The following is a 19,547-nucleotide window of genomic DNA, read 5'->3' on the forward strand; positions in this document are numbered from 1 at the left end:
CTCGGGTGTCTTCCAACAATCACATACCATGGAGGAGTGTCTATTTGTAAAATTATGAAAGTTAATTAACTGGGGCTGGAAACCACATTGCCAGCTCTTTTTGCAAAATTATTGGATAAGCGAATGAAGCCACTAGTCCATTGGTGAAAGTTGCCCAACAAGATTGAAAGATAAACACCACATACTTCCTCATGAGCTATAAAACATTGACACAAATAAGAGGTAATAAATTTTGAATTGTTTAAAGGTAGCACTCAAGCAATTTACTTTGGAATGGCAGAAAATACCATGTAGTAGGTAGGTATGGTGGACACAAATGGCATAGTTTTTGGCTCAAGGATTTTGGATGCATGAGAAGTAATCCCTCTCAATACAAGGCTTAGGCTAGCAAGGTTGTTTGAAGCAAACACAAGTATGAACCGGTACAGCAAAACTTACATAAGAACATATTGCAAGCATTATAAGACTCTACACTATCTTCCTTGTTGTTCAAACCCTTACTAGAAAATATCTAGACTTTAGAGAGACTAATCATGCAAACCAAATTTTAGCAAGCTCTATGTATTTCTTCACTAATAGGTGCAAAGTATATGATGCAAGAGCTTAAACATGATCTATATGAGCACAACAATTGCCAAGTATCAAATTATTCAAGACATTATACCAATTACCACATGTAGCATTTTCTGTTTCCAACCATATAACAATTAGCGAAGCAGTTTCAACATTCGCCATGAACATTAAGAATAAAGCTAAGAACATATGTGTTCATATGCAACAACGGAGCGTGTCTCTCTCCCACACAACGAATGCTAGGATCCAATTTTATTCAAACAAAACAAAAACAAGAACATAAAGACGCTCCAAGTAAAGCACATAAGATGTGACGGAATAAAAATATAGTTTCACTAGAGGAACCTGATAATTTGTCGATGAAGAAGGGGATGCCTTGGGCATCCCCAAGCTTAGATGCTTGAGTCTTCTTGAAATATGCAGGGATGAACCACGGGGGCATCCCAAGCTTAGAGCTTTCACTCTCCTTGATCATATTGTATCATCCTCCTCTCTTGATCCTTGAAAACTTCCTCCACACCAAACTCAAAACAACTCATTAGAGGGTTAGTGCATAATCAAAAATTCACATGTTCAGAGGTGACATAATCATTCTTAACACTTCTGGACAGTTCACAAAGCTACTGAAAGTTAATGGAATAAAGAAATCCATCAAACATAGCAAAACAGGCAATGCAAAATAAAAGGCAGAATCTGTCAAAACAGAACAGTCCGTAAAGACGAATTTTTCTGGGACACAAGAATTGCTCAAATGAAAATGTTCAAATTGAATGAAAGTTGCGTACATATCTGAGGATCACTCACGTAAATTGGAAGATTTTTCTGAGTTACCTACAGAGAATACTACTCAAATTCGTGACAGCAAGAAATCTGTTTCTGCGCAGTAATCCAAATCTAGTATGAACCTTACTATCGAAGACTTTACTTGGCACAACAATGCAACAAAATAAAGATAAGGAGAGGTTGCTACAGTAGTAACAACTTCCAAGACTCAAATATAAAATAAAGTGCAGAAATCATGGGTTGTCTCCCATAAGCGCTTTTCTTTAACGCCTTTCAGCTAGGCGCAGAAAGTGTGTATCAAGTATTATCAAGAGATGAAGCATCAACATCATAATTTGTTCTAATGATAGAATCAAAAGGTAACTTCATTCTCTTTCTAGGGAAGTGTTCCATACCTTTCTTGAGAGGAAATTGATATTTAATATTACCTTCCTTCATATCAATAATAGCACCAACAGTTCGAAGAAAAGGTCTTCCCAATATAATGGGACAAGATGCATTGCATTCAATATCCAAGACAACAAAATCAACGGGGACAAGGTTATTGTTAACCGTAATGCGAACATTATCAATCCTTGATGTCTACGCCCCCTCCTTTTCCTGTAGACAGTGTTGGGCCTCCAAGAGCAGAGGTTTGTAGAACAGCAGCAAGTTTTCCCTTAAGTGGATCACCCAAGGTTTATCGAACTCAGGGAGGAAGAGGTCAAAGATATCCCTCTCATGCAACCCTGCAACCACAAAGCAAGAAGTCTCTTGTGTCCCCAACACACCTAATAGGTGCACTAGTTCGGCGAAGAGATAGTGAAATACAGGTGGCATGAATAAGTAGTAGCAGTAGCAACGGCACCAGAAAAGTGCTTTGCCCAGGACAGTAAACAAGCAGTAGTAACGCAGCAGTAGTAACGCAGTGAAACAGTAAACAAGCAGCGATAGCAGTATTTAGGAACAAGGCCTAGGGATCATACTTTCACTAGTGGACACTCTCAACTTTGATCACATAACAGAATAGATAAATGCATACTCTACACTCTTGTTGGATGATGAACACATTGCGTAGGATTACATGAACCCTCAATGCCGGAGTTAACAAGCTCCACAATTCAATGTTCATATTTAAATAACCTTAGAGTGCATGAAAGATCAATAAGACTAAACCAAGTACTAACATAGCATGCACACTGTCACCTTCATGCTAAGAAAGGAGGCATAGATCATATCAATACTATCATAGCAATAGTTAACTTCATAATCTACAAGAGATCATAATCATAGCATAAACCAAGTACTAACACGGATGCACACACTGTCACCATTACACCGTGCAGGAGGAATAAAACTACTTTAATAACATCACTAGAGTAGCACATAGATAAATTGTGATACAAAATACATTGCAATCATAAAGAGATATAAATAAGCACTTCACTATGCCATTCATAACAGTGAATAAGTATTCTGTGAAATATAGCCTAAGAGACCCACACGGTGCACACACTGTCACCTTTACACACGTGGGACAAGGAGTCTCCGGAAATCACATAAGTAAAATTCACTTGACTAGCATAACGACATCTAGATTACAAGCATCATCATATGAATCTCAATCATGTAAGGCAGCTCATGAGATTATTGTATTGAAGTACATAGGAGAGAGATGAACCACATAGCTACCGGTACAGCCCCGAGCCTCGATGGAGAACTACTCCCTCCTCATGGGAGACAGCAGCGTTGATGAAGATGGCGGTGGTGTCGATGGAGGAGCCTTCCGGGGCACTTCCCGTTCCGGCGGCGTGCCGGAACAGAGACTCCCGTCCCCGCATCTTGGCTTCGCGATGGCGGCGGCTCTGGAAGGTTTCTCGTACCGTGGCTTTTTCGTATCGAGGTTTTAGGTCGAGGGCCCTTAAATAGGCGAAGAGGCGGCGTCAGAAGGTCGAAGGGGCGACGACACTATAGGGCGGCGCGGCCAGGGCCTGGGCCGCGCCGACCTATGGTCTGGGGGCCCAGTGCCCCCCCTCTGGTCCTTCTCGTGTGTTCTGGATGCTTCCGGGGATTCTAAGATCTTCGGCGTTGATTTCGTCCGATTCCGAGAATATTTCTTTACTAGGATTTCTGAAACCAAAAACAGCAGAAACAAAGAATCGGCACTTCGGCATCTTGTTAATAGGTTAGTTCCAGAAAATGCACGAATATGACATAAAGTGTGCATAAAACATGTAGATAACATCAATAATGTGGCATGGAACATAAGAAATTATCGATACATCGGAGACGTATCAGCATCCCCAAGCTTAGTTCTGCTCGTCCCGAGCAGGTAAAACGATAACAAAGATAATTTCTGGAGTGACATGCCATCATAACCTTGATCATACTATTTGTAAAGCATATGTAGTGAATGCAGCGATCAAAACAATGTATATGACATGAGTAAACAAGTGAATCATATAGCAAAGACTTTTCATGAATAGTACTTCAAGACAAGCATCAATAAATCTTGCATAAGAGTTAACTCATAAAGCAATAATTCAAAGTAAAAGCATTGAAGCAACACAAAGGAAGATTAAGTTTCAGCGGTTGCTTTCAACTTGTAACATGTATATCTCATGGATATTGTCAACATAGAGTAATATAATAAGTGCAATATGCAAGTATGTAGGAATCAATGCACAGTTCACACAAGTGTTTGCTTCTTGAGGTGGAGAGGAATAGGTGAACTGACTCAACATAAAAGTAAAAGAATGGTCCTTCAAAGAGGAAATCATCGATTGCTATATTTGTGCTAGAGCTTTGATTTTGAAAACAAGAAACAATTTTGTCAACGGTAGTAATAAAGCATATGTATCATGTAAATTATATCTTACAAGTTGCAAGCCTCATGCATAGTATACTAATAGTGCCCGCACCTTGTCCTAATTAGCTTGGACTACCGGATCATCGCAATACACATGTTTTAACCAAGTGTCACAAAGGGGTACCTCTATGCCGCCTATACAAAGGTCTAAGGAGAAAGCTCGCATTGGATTTCTCACTATTGATTATTCTCAACTTAGACATCCATACCGGGACAACATAGACAACAGATAATGGACTCCTCTTTTATGCATAAGCATGTAGCAACAATTAATAATTTTCTCATATGAGATTGAGGATATATGTCCAAAACTGAAACTTCCACCATGAATCATGGCTTTAGTTAGCGGCCCAATGTTCTTCTCTAACAATATGCATGCTTAACCATAGGGTGGTAGATCTCTCTTACTTCAGACAAGACGAACATGCATAGCAACTCACATGAAATTCAACAAAGAATAGTTGATGGCGTCCCAAGTGAACATGGTTATCGCACAACGAGCAACTTAATAAGAGATAAAGTGCATAAGTACATATTCAATACCACAATAGTTTTTAAGCTATTTGTCCCATGAGCTATATATTGCAAAGGTGAATGATGGAATTTTAAAGGTAGCACTCAAGCAATTTACTTTGGAATGGCGGAGAAATACCATGTAGTAGGTAGGTATGGTGGACACAAATGGCATAGTGGTTGGCTCAAGGATTTTGGATGCATGAGAAGTAATCCCTCTCGATACAAGGTTTAGGCTAGCAAGGCTATTTGAAACAAACACAAGGATGAACCGGTGCAGCAAAACTCACATAAAAGACATATTGAAAACATTATAAGACTCTACACCGTCTTCCTTGTTGTTCAAACTTAATACTAGAAATTATCTAGACCTTAGAGAGACCAAGTATGCAAACCAAATTTTAGCATGCTCTATGTATTTCTTCATTAATGGGTGCAAAGCATATGATGCAAGAGCTTAAACATGAGCACAACAATTGCCAAGTATCACATTATCCAAGACATTTTAGCAATTTACTACATGTATCATTTTCCAATTCCAACCATATAACAATTTAACGAAGAAGAAACTTCGCCATGAATACTATGAGTAAAGCCTAAGGACATACTTGTCCATATGCTACAGCGGAGCGTGTCTCTCTCCCACACAAGCATTTATTCAAACAAAAACAAAAAACAAAAACACACAGACGCTCCAAGAAAAGCACATAAGATGTGATGGAATAAAAATATAGTTTCAGGGGAGGAACCTGATAATGTTGTCGATGAAGAAGGGGATGCCTTGGGCATCCCCAAGCTTAGACGCTTGAGTCTTCTTGATATATGCAGGGGTGAACCACCGGGGCATCCCCAAGCTTAGAGCTTTCACTCTCCTTGATCATAGTATATCATCCTCCTCTCTTGACCCTTGAAAACTTTCTTCACACCAAACTTCTCATAAACTTCATTAGAGGGGTTAGTACATAATCAAAAACTCACATGTTCAGAGGTGATACAATCATTCTTAACACTTCTGGACATTGCTCAAAGCTACTGGAAGGTAATGGAACAAAGGAATCCACCCAACACAACGAAAGAAGCAATGCGAAATAAAAGGCAGAATCTGTCAAAACAGAACAGTCCGTAAAGACGAATTTCTAATAAATACTTCCGTTGCTCAGATCAGAAAACTCATAACTAATGAAAGTTGCGTACATATCTGAGGAACACGCATGTAAATTGGCATATTTTTCTGAGTTACCTACCGAGAAAATAGCCCAGATTCGTGACAAATAGAAATCTGTTTCTGCGCAGAAATCCAAATCTAGTATCAACCTTCGATTAGAGGCTTCACTTGGCACAACAAAACACAAAACTAAGATAAGGAGAGGTTGCTACAGTAGTAAACGACTTCCAAGACACAAATATAAAACAAAGTACTGTAGCAAAATAACACATGGGTTATCTCCCAAGAAGTTCTTTCTTTATAGCCATTAAGATGGGCTCAGCAGTTTTAATGATGCACTCGCAAGAAATAGTATTTGAAGCAAAAGAGAGCATCAAGAGGCAAATTCAAAACAACTTTAAGCCTAACATGCTTCCTATGAAAAGGAATCTTGTAAATAAACAAGTTCAAGAAGCATAATGCAACAAGCATAGAAAGATAAAACAAGTGTAGCTTCAAAAATTTCAGCACATAGAGAGGTGTTTTAGTAACATGAAAATTTCTACAACCATATTTTCCTCTCTCATAATAACTTTCAGTAGCATCATGAGCAAACTCAACAATATAACTATCACATAAAGCATTCTTATCATGAGTCTCATGCATAAAATTATTACTCTCCACATAAGCATAATCAATTTTATTAGTTGTAGTGGGAGCAAATTCAACAAAGTAGCTATCATTATTATTATCATCAAATATAAGAGGCATATTGTAATCATAATTAAATTTATCCTCCATAACAGGCGGTACGAAAAGACCAATATCATTACAATCATCATAAATAGGAGGCAAAGTATCATCAAAGTAAATTTTCTCCTCAATTCTTGGGGGACTAAAAAGATCATGCTCATCAAAACCAGCTTCCCCAAGCTTAGAATTTTCCATATCATTAGCAACAATGGTGTTCAAAGTGTTCATATTAATATGTTCCATGGGTTTTTTAATTTTCGGATCAAACCATCCATGTCTTAAATCAGGAAATAGAGTAAAAAGCTCATTGTTGTCCATTATGCCTTACTAGTGTAAACAAGAAACAAAAAGATGCAATTGCAGGATCTAAAGGAAATAGCTTCGAGTACTTACAACAGCGGAAAATAGCTTGGTAGCCGAGGTCCGGAGTGTGAGCACCTTTTACCTTTCCTCCCCGGCAACGGCGCCAGAAAATAGCTTGATGTCTACGCCCCCTCCTTTTCATGTAGACAGTGTTGGGCCTCCAAGAGCAGAGGTTTGTAGAACAGCAGCAAGTTTTCCCTTAAGTGGATCACCCAAGGTTTATCGAACTCAGGGAGGAAGAGGTCAAAGATATCCCTCTCATGCAACCCTGCAACCACAAAGCAAGAAGTCTCTTGTGTCCCCAACACACCTAATAGGTGCACTAGTTCGGCGAAGAGATAGTGAAATACAGGTGGTATGAATAAGTAGTAGCAGTAGCAACGGCACCAGAAAAGTGCTTTGCCCAGGACAGTAAACAAGCAGTAGTAACACAGCAGTAGTAACGCAGTGAAACAGTAAACAAGCAGCGATAGCAGTATTTAGGAACAAGGCCTAGGGATCATACTTTCACTAGTGGACACTCTCAACTTTGATCACATAACAGAATAGATAAATGCATACTCTACACTCTTGTTGGATGATGAACACATTGCGTAGGATTACACGAACCCTCAATGCCGGAGTTAACAAGCTCCACAATTCAATGTTCATATTTAAATAACCTTAGAGTGCATGAAAGATCAATAAGACTAAACCAAGTACTAACATAGCATGCACACTGTCACCTTCATGCTAAGAAAGGAGGCATAGATCATATCAATACTATCATAGCAATAGTTAACTTCATAATCTACAAGAGATCATAATCATAGCATAAACCAAGTACTAACACGGATGCACACACTGTCACCATTACACCGTGCAGGAGGAATAAAACTACTTTAATAACATCACTAGAGTAGCACATAGATAAATTGTGATACAAAATACATTGCAATCATAAAGAGATATAAATAAGCACTTCACTATGCCATTCATAACAGTGAATAAGTATTCTGTGAAATATAGCCTAAGAGACCCACACGGTGCACACACTGTCACCTTTACACACGTGGGACAAGGAGTCTCCGGAGATCACATAAGTAAAATTCACTTGACTAGCATAACGACATCTAGATTGCAAGCATCATCATATGAATCTCAATCATGTAAGGCAGCTCATGAGATTATTGTATTGAAGTACATAGGAGAGAGATGAACCACATAGCTACCGGTACAGCCCCGAGCCTCGATGGAGAACTACTCCCTCCTCATGGGAGACAGCAGCGTTGATGAAGATGGCGGTGGTGTCGATGGAGGAGCCTTCCGGGGGCACTTCCCCGTTCCGGCGGCGTGCCGGAACAGAGACTCCTGTCCCCCAGATCTTGGCTTCGCGATGGCGGCGGCTCTGGAAGGTTTCTCGTACCGTGGCTTTTTCGTATCGAGGTTTTAGGTCGAGGGCCCTTAAATAGGCGAAGAGGCGGCGTCAGAAGGTCGAAGGGGCGACGACACTATAGGGCGGCGCGGCCAGGGCCTGGGCCGCGCCGGCCTATGGTCTGGGGGCCCAGTGCCCCCCCTCTGGTCCTTCTCGTGTGTTCTGGATGCTTCCGGGGATTCTAAGATCTTCGGCGTTGATTTCGTCCGATTCCGAAAATATTTCTTGACTAGGATTTCTGAAACCAAAAACAGCAGAAAACAGCAACTGGCACTTCGGCATCTTGTTAATAGGTTAGTTCCAGAAAATGCACGAATATGACATAAAGTGTGCATAAAACATGTAGATAACATCAATAATGTGGCATGGAACATAAGAAATTATCGATACGTCGGAGACGTATCAATCCTCCCCAAAGGTTTCTTTGTAGAATTATCAGCAAGATTAACATCCAAATAACAATTTTTCAATGGTGGCAAGTCAAGCATATTATAGATTTTCCTAGGCATAACGAAAATACTTACACCAAGATCACATAAAGCATTACAATCAAAATCATTGACCTTCATCTTAATGATGGGCTCCCAACCATCTTCTAACTTTCTAGGAATAGAAGTTTCACAATTTAGTTTCTCTTCTCTAGCTTTTATGAGAGCATTTGTAATATGTTTTGTAAAGGCCAAATTTATAGCACTAGCATTAGGACTTTTAGCAAGTTTTTGTAAGAACTTTATAACTTCAGAGATGTGACAATCATCAAAATCTAAACCATTATGATCTAAAGCAATGGGGTCATTGTCCCCAACATTTGAAAAAAATTCAGCAGTTTTATCACAAGCAGTTTCAGCAGTTTTAGCAGTTTCAGGCAGTTTTGCAAGCTTTGCATTAGGAGTAGAAACATTGCCAACACCAATTATTTTATCATTGATAGTATGAGGTGTAGCAACATGTGAAGCATTTTCATTACTAGTGGTGGTAATAGTCCAAACTTTAGCTACATTATTCTCTTTAGCATTTTCCTCTTTTTCCCACCTAGCACGCAATTCAGCCATCAATCTAATATTTTCATTAATTCTAACTTGGATGGCGTTTGCTGTAGCAAATGACTTAATATCTTTATTTTCATTAGGCATAACTTTCAATTTTAAAAGATCAACATCAGCAACAAGACTATCAACTATAGAAGCAAGAATATCAATTTTGCCAAGCTTTTCTTCAACAGATTTGTTAAAAGCGGTTTGTGTACTAATAAATTCTTTAAGCATGGCTTCAATACCAGAGGGCATATTCCTATTATTGTTGTAAGGATTACCATAAGAATTACCATAACCATTACTATTATTAGAAGGATATGGCCTATAGTTGTTACCAGAATTATTCCTATAAGCATTGTTGTTGAAATTATTATTTTTAATGAAGTTCACATCAACATGTTCTTCTTGGGCAACCAATGAAGCTAACGGAACATTATTAGGATCGACATTAGTCCTACCATTCACAAGCATAGACATAATAGCATCAATCTTATCACTCAAGGAAGAGGTTTCTTCGACAGAATTTACCTTCTTACCTTGTGGAGCTCTTTCCGTGTGCCATTCAGAGTAATTGATCATCATATTATCAAGAAGCTTTGTTGCTTCACCAAGAGTGATGGACATAAAGGTACCTCCAGCAGCTGAATCCAATAGGTTCCGCGAAGAAAAATTCAGTCCTGCATAAAAGGTTTGGATGATCATCCAAGTAGTCAGTCCATGGGTTGGTGCAAGAGCAAAATTCATATCCCATGTTTTGTGTGTTTGATGACAACACTTGAGTAATCTCACCGTGTGCCTTGAGTATCATTGTTAGATTTGCAAGTACACGGTGACCTCGCCGGACACGTCAAGATCGGAAGACTGAAGCGTAGTTGATAGATTTTCCGGTTTTGTGTGTGTTTAGCGAGGTAACAATGTTGGAGAGAAAAAGGGAAGAAAACCAGATTTAGCCAGGCCGGTACTACCGATACCTGTAGCGGTAGTACCGCTACCCCTATAGGTACCGCCCTCGGTACCGCTCTGAGTCTGCGCTGAATTCGTCCCCCAGAACAAGTTGCGGTACCCTGAAGTACCTGGGGCGGACCGCTCACGAGCGGTAGTACCGCTCAAGGTACCGCTTGAGGCACCGTAACGAGTTACGGTCGTACCGCTCCGGTACCGCCCTGGTACCGCTCTGGATCCAGTAAGGTCTGGACCCTATTGCGGTACCACGAGCGGTACCTCGGGCGGTAGTACCGCTCTGGGTCCTTTGACCAGATCTGGGGTGATTTCGAACTCAGGGCGGTAGTACCGCTTACCCCAAAGCGGTAGTACCGCTTAGGCCAAATCTGGACATAACGGTTGGATTTGGAGGAGCCTATTTAAGGGCCCCTTCTTCCCCACCCAATTTTATCTCTTCCCCTTCTCTCTCCTCCATTGTTGCTGAGCTTAATCCTTGTGGATCTCCTTCCCCCTCCAACCAATCTTGCCCTAATTTTGAGGATAGGTGGAGGAGACCCCGATCTACAGTTCTACCAAGAGAGATTTCACAAATACTAGCTATTCCTTAGTGGATCTTGGTGGTAGGGTTCCTTTGGTGGATCTTGGAGAAGAGTTCCTTTGGTGGAGCATTGGGGAGTTCCTTTGGTGGAGCCTTGGAGAGTTTTCTTGGTGGAGCCTTGGAGAGTTTCTTGATGGAGCATTGGAAGAGTTCCTATGGTGGAGCATTGGTGATGGGTTCCTATGGTGGAGCATTGGAGATGTGCAGCTATGGAGTCTAGCTTGGTGATGTACTAGCTCCATAGGGTGTTGGGAGCATCCTTGTGTGTGTGGAGCTCGCCCCAACCTTGTGAAGGAATCACCGCCTCGACCGGTGCCTTAGTGGAAGAGGGAGAGCACCTCCGTAGAGCTCTCTCGAGAAAGAGGGTGAGGCCTTCCTTCGTGGTGTGGCCGCCTAGTCTCTTGTGTGAGACTAGCACCTCCTCAACGCAGACGTACCTCCTTTAGTGGAGGGAACTGCGGGAAACAAACCTCGACTCGCCTCGTGCCCCCCGGTTGTCTCGCTCCTCACTTTTGTTATCTTGTTGATTCCTTTACTTGTTGCACATGCTCTAGCTTCATTGTAGGATCACCCCCATTGCTAAAAGTCACACCTTTACCTTCCGTTGCATAAAACTTGAAAAAGACTAAAACTTGCCGTAGCGCCATTCACCCCCCCTCTTGTTCGCTACGATCCGTTCAGTAGGGCAATTTTTAATCAAAGATTTCATTCTTTCCCATGCTTGGGCAACATGCTCATTATCCAATTGCTTAAAATTCATTATGCTACTTCTCAAAGATATAATTTTAGCAGGAGGATAATATCGACCAATGAAAGCATCCTTACATTTAGTCCATGAATCAATACTATTCTTAGGCAAAGATAGCAACCAATCTTTAGCTCTTCCTCTTAAGGAGAAAGAAAACAATTTTAATTTTATAATGTCACCATCTACATCCTTATACATTTGCATTTCACAAAGTTCAACAAAATTATTAAGATGGGCAGCAGCATTATCAGAACTAACACCAGAAAATTGCTCTCTCATAACAAGATTTAGTAAAGTAGGTTTAATTTCAAAGAATTCCGCTGTAGTAGCAGGTGGAGCAATAGGTGTGCATAAGAAATCATTATTATTTGTGCTTGTGAAGTCACACAACTTAGTATTTTCAGGAGTACCCATTTTAGCAAAAGCAAACTAGATAAAGTAAATGCAAGTAACTAATTTTTTTGTGTTTTTAATATGGAGAACGCAAGCAAGATAGTAAATAAAGTAAAGCAAGTAACTAATTTTTTGTATTTTGATATAATGCAGCAAACAAAGTAGTAAATAAAATAAAGCAAGACAAAAACAAAGTAAAGAGATTGGTAGTGGAGACTCCCCTTGCAGCGTGTCTTGATCTCCCCGACAACGGTGCCAGAAATTTAGCCTGACATGCGTACAGCACGCGACCGTTGGGAACCCCAAGTGGAAGGTGTGATGCGTACAACAATAAGAAACCAAGGTTTATCGAACCAGTAGGAGTCCAGAAGCACGTTGAAGGTTGATGGTGGCGGAGTGTAGTGCGGCGCAACACCAGAGATTTCGGCGCCAACGTGGAACCTGCACAACACAACCAAAATACTTTGCCCCAACGTGACAGTGAGGTTGTCAATCTCACCAGCTTGCTGTAACAAAGGATTAGATGTATAGTGTGGATGATGATGTTTGCAGAGAACAGTAAGAACAAGTATTGCAGTAGATTGTATTCGATGTAAAGAATGGATCGGGGTCCACAGTTCACTAGTGGTGTCTCTCCATAAGATAAATAGCATGTTGGGTGAACAAATTACAGTTGGGCAATTGACAAATAAAGATGGCATGACAATGCACATACATATTATGATGAGTAGTGTGAAATTCAATTGGGCATTACGACAAAGTACATAGACCGCTATCCAACATGCATCTATGCCTAAAAACTCCACCTTCGGGTTAGCATCCGCACCCCTTCCAGTATTAAATTGCAAACAACAGACAATTACATTAAGTATGGTGCGTAATGTAATCAACACAAATATCTTTAGACATAGCATTGATGTTTTATCCCTAGTGGCAACATCACATCCACAACCTTAGAACTTTCTGTCACTGTCCCAGATTTAATGGAGGCATGAACCCACTATCGAGCATAAATACTCCCTCTTGGAGTTACAAGTAACGACTTGGCCAGAGCCTCTACTAGCAACGGAGAGCATGCAAGATCATAAACAACACATAGATGATAGATTGATAATCAACATACATAGTATTCCATATTCATCGGATCCCAACAAACGCAACATGTAGCATTACAAATAGATGATCTTGATCATGTTAGGCAGCTCACAAGATCCGACAATGATAGCACAATGAGGAGAAGACAACCATCTAGCTACTGCTATGAACCCATAGTCCAGGGGTGAACTACTCACACATCACTCCGGAGGCGATCATGGCGATGAAGAGTCCTCCGGGAGATGATTCCCCTCTCCGGCAGGGTGCCGGAGGCGATCTCCTGAATCCCCCGAGATGGGATTGGCGGCGGCGGCGTCTCTGGAAGGTTTTCCGTATCGTGGCTCTCGGTACTGGGGTTTTCTCGACGAATGCTATAAGTAGGCGGAAGGGTAGGTCAGGGGGCGTCACAAGGGCCCCACACGCCAGGGCCGCGCGGCCCAAGCCTTGGCCGCGCCGCCCTGTTGTGTCGGCGTCTCGTCGCCCCACTTCGTTTCCCTTTCGGTCTTCTGGAAGCTTCGTGAAAAAATAAGACCCTGGGCGTTGATTTCGTCCAATTCCGAGAATATTTGCTTACTAGGATTTCTGAAACCAAAAACAGCACAAAACAGCAACTGACTCTTCGGCATCTTGTTAATAGGTTAGTGCCGGAAAATATATAAATATGACATAAAGTGTATATAAAACATGTGAGTATCATCAATAAAGTAGTATGGAACATAAGAAATTATAGATACGTTTGAGACGTATCACCCACCAGCACACGCCACCATGATCTTGTAGTCACGCACTGTGGTCACCGGAACAGGGCCTAGAGGACGAGACGACAAGCAGCAGGGACAGGGGGCAGCACCACCACAACCGAGCGGGAGGGAACTACCTCCACCGCCTTCGCGATCGCCGACCGGACATGGCAAAGAGGGCAAACCAGGTCCGAATTGGCCCGCAAAGCCCTACTCTGCCAAGCTGCAGCAGGCCGGCCGCAGCGCCGCCGCCACCCATCCACCGCCGCCGCACCATCCCCGCCTCAGGGAGCACCGCCGGCGAGCCGAACGCAGGCAGCCCGCCCAGCCCAACTGAGCCCCAAACTGGGCCACATCTGGGCCGAGCAGGCCCCGCCCGTGCCGCCCGCCTTTCATCGCTCCGCCGCCAACGGCTGCGCTGCCGTCCCTCCTCCCACCCGCCGCGCCGCACCGCCGCCAGCCAAGCCGCACCGCACCGCCAAGGAGCCCCCGCGCCCCCACCGCGCCGCGGGAAGAGTCAACCCCACCGCCGCCGGCACCGGCGGCGACGGCCGGGGGAAGAGGGAAGAGGAGGCCTGGGGAAGAGGGAGCTAGGGTTCGCCCGTCCGGTAACCATATTTCCCGATAAGACAATGGATCCTGCACTAGACCACAAGGAGCAGTTCAATGTTGACCTAGATCCGCAGAAGACGTTGGATTTCGCGTTATTTAAACGCGTCCGCTCCCAGCTCATGAACCCTGCTGAAAGCGAAGAATCTATGGCGATGTTGATTAATTGTCTGTTAAACGCAAGGGAACCCGACGAAGACAAGAAACTGCCTCCGTTGGATGTTATTATCTACAAAGGTACGCGCAATTTATGCTTTATTCTCCAGGTTAAGATTGAGGCTTGCGATCTACAGTACTTATACCGGATTCATGTATCCATTTGATGCTTTGGTTTCTACCCTATGCTTAAATTACTGTTTGATTTGACCATCTCACTTTTTTTTCTACTCTATTATTTAGATCTTGTGCCGCTCGCATGGTCATGGGACAGGCTTTTGCCGTGGATGAGTGGTACTGTTCTTTTCGAAGACTATTTCAATTACCTTGAGGAGTATTTTCGCCAAAATTTTGCCAATGACCCCCCTTCCCTGAACCTGCAAGCTGCAGCCGCTGCGGTAACTTTCTCTGCCTCTGGTAAACTTAACTTTGTTCTTTGATTGATTGCTTTGCTAACTTCTTCACACCTTCGTAAAACACTGGGATAAAGTGTATTGTGGCAGAGGATGAGCTGACTACTACCATGGATAGGCATGCTGAACTGTTTAGTGGGGGTCCTGACGTTCATGCCCTCAGCACTAAGATCGTAGAGCAAGCCCATCAAATCACTCATTTGGTTCCAGTCCAGTCCTCTGTTCCAGCTGCTTGCTTTCTGGTACATTCTGCAAAATACAAATCTCTTGAAACTGTGTCATTTCCTTGTCAGTTTATATATAGTATTAATTGGCGTGTTATTTCCTACTTCTTTTGCCCCAATTAAAACCTATACTTGTGTTCAAGTGTATTGTGGAGGAGGCCAAGTTGATGTCTAGGCTGGCAGATTGCATCTCCATGGCTGATGAGTCTATGGCTGGACTGTGGCAATGGAAATTTCAGTTTAGCGAGGATGTCCGGAAGGCTGCCTTAGATATTCTGACCACCTACAAAGGGCCTTACTCTCGGCAAGTCTCCGCTTCCTTGTTGGTATATTGATGCCTCTGCCAAAAAAGTCTGGTTTACCAAATTTGAAGTACTCATACTTGATGCTCATGAGCTTATCACCAGTTCTTAAAATGGTGTTTTGAAGGGCATGCAAAAGGAGGCCATTACTGCACGTGAGTTGCTGAATATAGCTGATGTGAACCTCGAGGAAAAGATGCACATTTCTGAATTAATACGGACCTCTTTGCTGAAACTTTTTGACATTATTCTAGACTACTTTCCTCCTGAATCTTCTGTCAAGTATTATCCAATTAATCGTGATTATCCTGCGCTGACAAGCGAGCTTACAGGGTATGATCTGAATAATAGCATTGTTTTGTGTTTCTTATTGCATTTGTTTGATGGGTCTGAGTTGTAATTTCGTGGTGTGTTGTCAGCAGTTTGCACCTACTTGAACCAAGTAAGCAAATTAGAAGTGTGGATGGTTCTTCTCCTGCTAACAATTATAATATTGTGAAAATTCCCGTAACACCAAACATTGATGCTCCTGCTACTCCATTGTCATGGTATGATGTCAATTGTAATCATTATCTTGTTTTACTTATTGCTTTATTCCGTTGGTGTGTAATGCAATTTACTGGTACTTGCCCTAAAAAAAGCTCTGCTAGCTTTTTAAGTGATGAGGATTCTGTAAAGGACACCAAGACCAACAGAAAAAGGAAGAACATTGTAGGAACCCAAGGTAGAAACGCATAGAACGCACAGACTCCAGCTCATTAATGGGTTAATTATTTGTCTCTTGCACAAACTCACGCTGACAATAATCATTGTTGTTTCAGTCAGTGGAACACCCAGGAGGCAGTCATCTGAGCCAAGGAAGGATGTTGTAATTGAAGATCTGTTGTGTTCGCAAATTACAAGTGACGGTGACTCGAGGTATGAAATGAGAAGTGCAGATGGGGGTTATCCAACCAATGCTACTTCAACTCCATTGTTAGGGTGTGATGTCAACTCTAAACATTTTGTTTCATTGTTACTTTTATTTTGGCGGTGTGAAATGCGATTTACTGGCGATTGATCTGAAAAAAAAGTTCTGCTAGCTTTGCAAGTACTGAAGAATATGGCAAGGACATCAACACCAGCAAAAAGAGGATCATGGGAGGGCCCAAAGGTACAAACTTAAAAAAGTGCACTAGTTCCAGCTCATTTGTGAGCACAAATTCACACTAACAATCATCATTTGTTCTTCCAGAGAGTGAAGTGACCTGTACTCAGTCATCTGAGCCATGGAAAGATGTTGGAATGTTGGATCAGTTAGGTTCGCAAATTACCAATGATTGTGTTGCAGCTCCTTTTAACCCCACTACAGACACGTTTTCTGGATCGTTTCCCTCAATATCAATGTATGATGGCAATAATTAGTGTACTATTGTTTTTTTTCCTTCTTTTGTACTGTTTGTCAAGTACTGTATAATTTATTTTTTGCTTCCTGTTGGAAAGAACGCACTCTGTAGATTTATTTGGTGATGGATCTGATGAGGACTTGACCAAGAAAAGTAAAAGAACATGTGATATTCAAGGTAGGAACATGAATAAGAATGCACTGGCTCCTATATGTGTACAACTTTTTATGCTACTTGTGGTCCTGACTAGTAAGTATTGTTAGTTGCTTCAGGCAGTGGAGTCTCCAGTTCAGAGAATGCAGATTATGAGAAGGTTAGTCAAATTGCTGCTTCAGGCAGTGGAGTTGCGGGTCCCCTGTCTAATTTTCTTCTTTTGTTGTTAGATAGTTTGATTCTTTTGGCTTCTAATTACATGATTAGCATGTGCGTGCAGCTCCATGCTACCATTGTTACCAATTGCTTGTCATTCTTTTTTTTGTGTTCCTCTACTTTGACATGTGCTTGAACTAGATGAGTTCATCTTATAGTTTTCATTGGGAAATTGCATGTCAGTGTTGGTCTTCTGTATTCAGATGTGTCTAATTATTCACTAGACTAATCATCTTGAACGAGTTGTTCGCAGTACAGACAAATGTCTATTTTGCCAAAATTTCGGATGATATGTTGATACCATCCAAACAACGATATACCAAAATATTGGTCATCCTATAATTTTGCTGGTGCTAGTTGGCACTCAGATAAAACATAAATGCTCTTTGAGTTTTCTCTTTGCAAACTAGGCACTTGATTCTCTGCTCTTCTGTTTATCAATTTAGACTAGTATGCAGTTTTTATTTCTTATAGTAATAGTACATGTTTCTTTGACTTTTCTTAATTGAGATCGTACTCGTGCAGTGATGAGTGGAGCTACAAAATGCTGATCATGTAGCGATGGTGATTTATGCGCGGTTAAGTCAGCATGGGCACTACTCTTCTGCTCTACAATACTTGACACTGTTTTATCCACCGAAGCTAAACTCTCTATTGTTGTAGTAGTTGAGTGCCCGTGCCATGGTTTTTATCTAAATGTTGTGCACCGTCAGTTTTAAAGTTATAAAAAGTTGCTACAACTCAGTAGCTGAAATCTAGGACGTGTATTATGTATTTGCTCAAAACCTGGAATGTGTCAACAATTCTTTAGCTATCCCAGATGTAGCAAACTTGTCCTGCGGAAAAAGTCATGGGTCTAACTATGTGACACATCGTCAATGCCGGGTGTCCCTTACAGTTGGTTTGAAGGACTGAATCCATGTTAGCCAGAAGTTGTGATTCCCTTGTTATGGTGCCATTTGCAACGGGTTGCTTGAAATTGAATATTTCTATGTGACATAAAGTTATGCTCAGCGCACAAAAACTTTGCACTTGAAACTTCGTCGTGACTCGAATATTTCACTTTTGCTCTTCACTTTTTTTGGGTACATAAACATGAGGGTTGCAAGCTTAGGGGCACCTGTGGGCACGGTCGAAATTCCGACAGCATATGGGTGCAATTTCTTGTCGGAATGAAGTAAAGAGAAAAGAAAACGCCGCTGCCCGCTTCGCTGGAGAGGAGGGCAGAGAGCACCGCTGCTGCTGCCGAAATTCAGACCCTGTCCGCCCCTGCAGCCACCGCTGGCCGGGCCTCCGCTTTCAACCGTGGTCGACCAATTTCTTCCGTGAATAGATAAGGCAAGTAGAGAGAATCGAGGGTCAAAAGAAAAAAAGGAAATCACTAATTAAATTGGGCCCACATAAGGGAGACGCGCGTCAGGTTTTAACCGTGGGCAGCCCAATGAATCGATCAAACGATAATACCGATCGATCGAGCGCTAACTAAAAGGGATTTGTATAGTAGGCCTAGTTTCACATATTCAACTCAAAGCGTCTAACCTTTCACTAATTACATGCCTAATTAGAGCATAACTCGGCACAATTCCAATATAATCAAGCGGAGCAACATCGTGAGGCTGGATCGGGTGTTCGTCACGGCTGTGAGCTGAAGGAGATCTACCTTCACGGACGCCGTTACACGTGGTCTAATGAGCGGGAGACTCCCACCCTCGTGAGGCTGGATCGGGTGTTCGTCACGGCTGCTTGGAGGGGTTGCATAGCAGCTGCATGTTGCGCTGCTTGGCGACGGTGGTGGCTGACCACTGCCCACTCCTCTTGGACTGTTCCACCAAGTCCACGGGTCCGAAGCGGTTCCAGTTTGAACGCTTCTGGCTGCGGTTGGAGGGGTTCGAGGAGGTTGTGCGGAGCGCCTGGGATGTTGTGGAGGGGGACCCAGACCCCTTCCGGCGGCTCACCGCGAAGCTGAAACGCACGGTGCGTAGTCTGATGAGCTGGAGTAACAAGAAGGTCGGATATGTCAAACTGCAGCTGATGATAGCGCGGGAGGTGGTCATGAGGTTGGATGTAGCCATGGAATCTAGACTGTTGTCGCCAGACGAGCGCCGACTCAGGGCTCACCTCAAACACACTTACCTGGGGCTGGCTTCT

General features: G+C 42.4%; 1 protein-coding gene across 6 annotated transcripts; it reads left to right on the forward strand.

Moving 5' to 3' along the window:
• Positions 1–14,093: 14,093 nt before the first annotated feature.
• Positions 14,094–18,378, forward strand: LOC127300804 (uncharacterized). 6 transcript variants are annotated; one of them, XM_051330975.2, is made up of 13 exons: positions 14,094–14,787; positions 14,950–15,104; positions 15,197–15,361; positions 15,487–15,669; positions 15,773–15,978; positions 16,065–16,193; positions 16,287–16,369; positions 16,467–16,626; positions 16,728–16,798; positions 16,880–17,030; positions 17,128–17,207; positions 17,294–17,343; positions 17,925–18,378. In XM_051330975.2, exons 1-13 carry the CDS (start codon positions 14,109–14,111, stop codon positions 17,925–17,927), a joined length of 2,115 nt encoding a protein of 704 aa, XP_051186935.2. In that variant the 5' UTR covers positions 14,094–14,108; the 3' UTR covers positions 17,928–18,378. The 6 variants fall into 6 exon arrangements, with proteins under 6 accessions (XP_051186935.2, XP_051186951.2, XP_051186980.2 ...); XM_051330991.2 differs by having other exon boundaries at positions 17,303–17,343; XM_051331020.2 differs by having other exon boundaries at positions 16,467–16,563; positions 16,719–16,798.
• The last annotated feature ends 1,169 nt before the right edge of the window (positions 18,379–19,547 follow it).

This window comes from Lolium perenne, chromosome 1, assembly GCF_019359855.2.
Source record: "Lolium perenne isolate Kyuss_39 chromosome 1, Kyuss_2.0, whole genome shotgun sequence".
NCBI classification, from domain to species: Eukaryota; Viridiplantae; Streptophyta; class Magnoliopsida; order Poales; family Poaceae; genus Lolium; species Lolium perenne.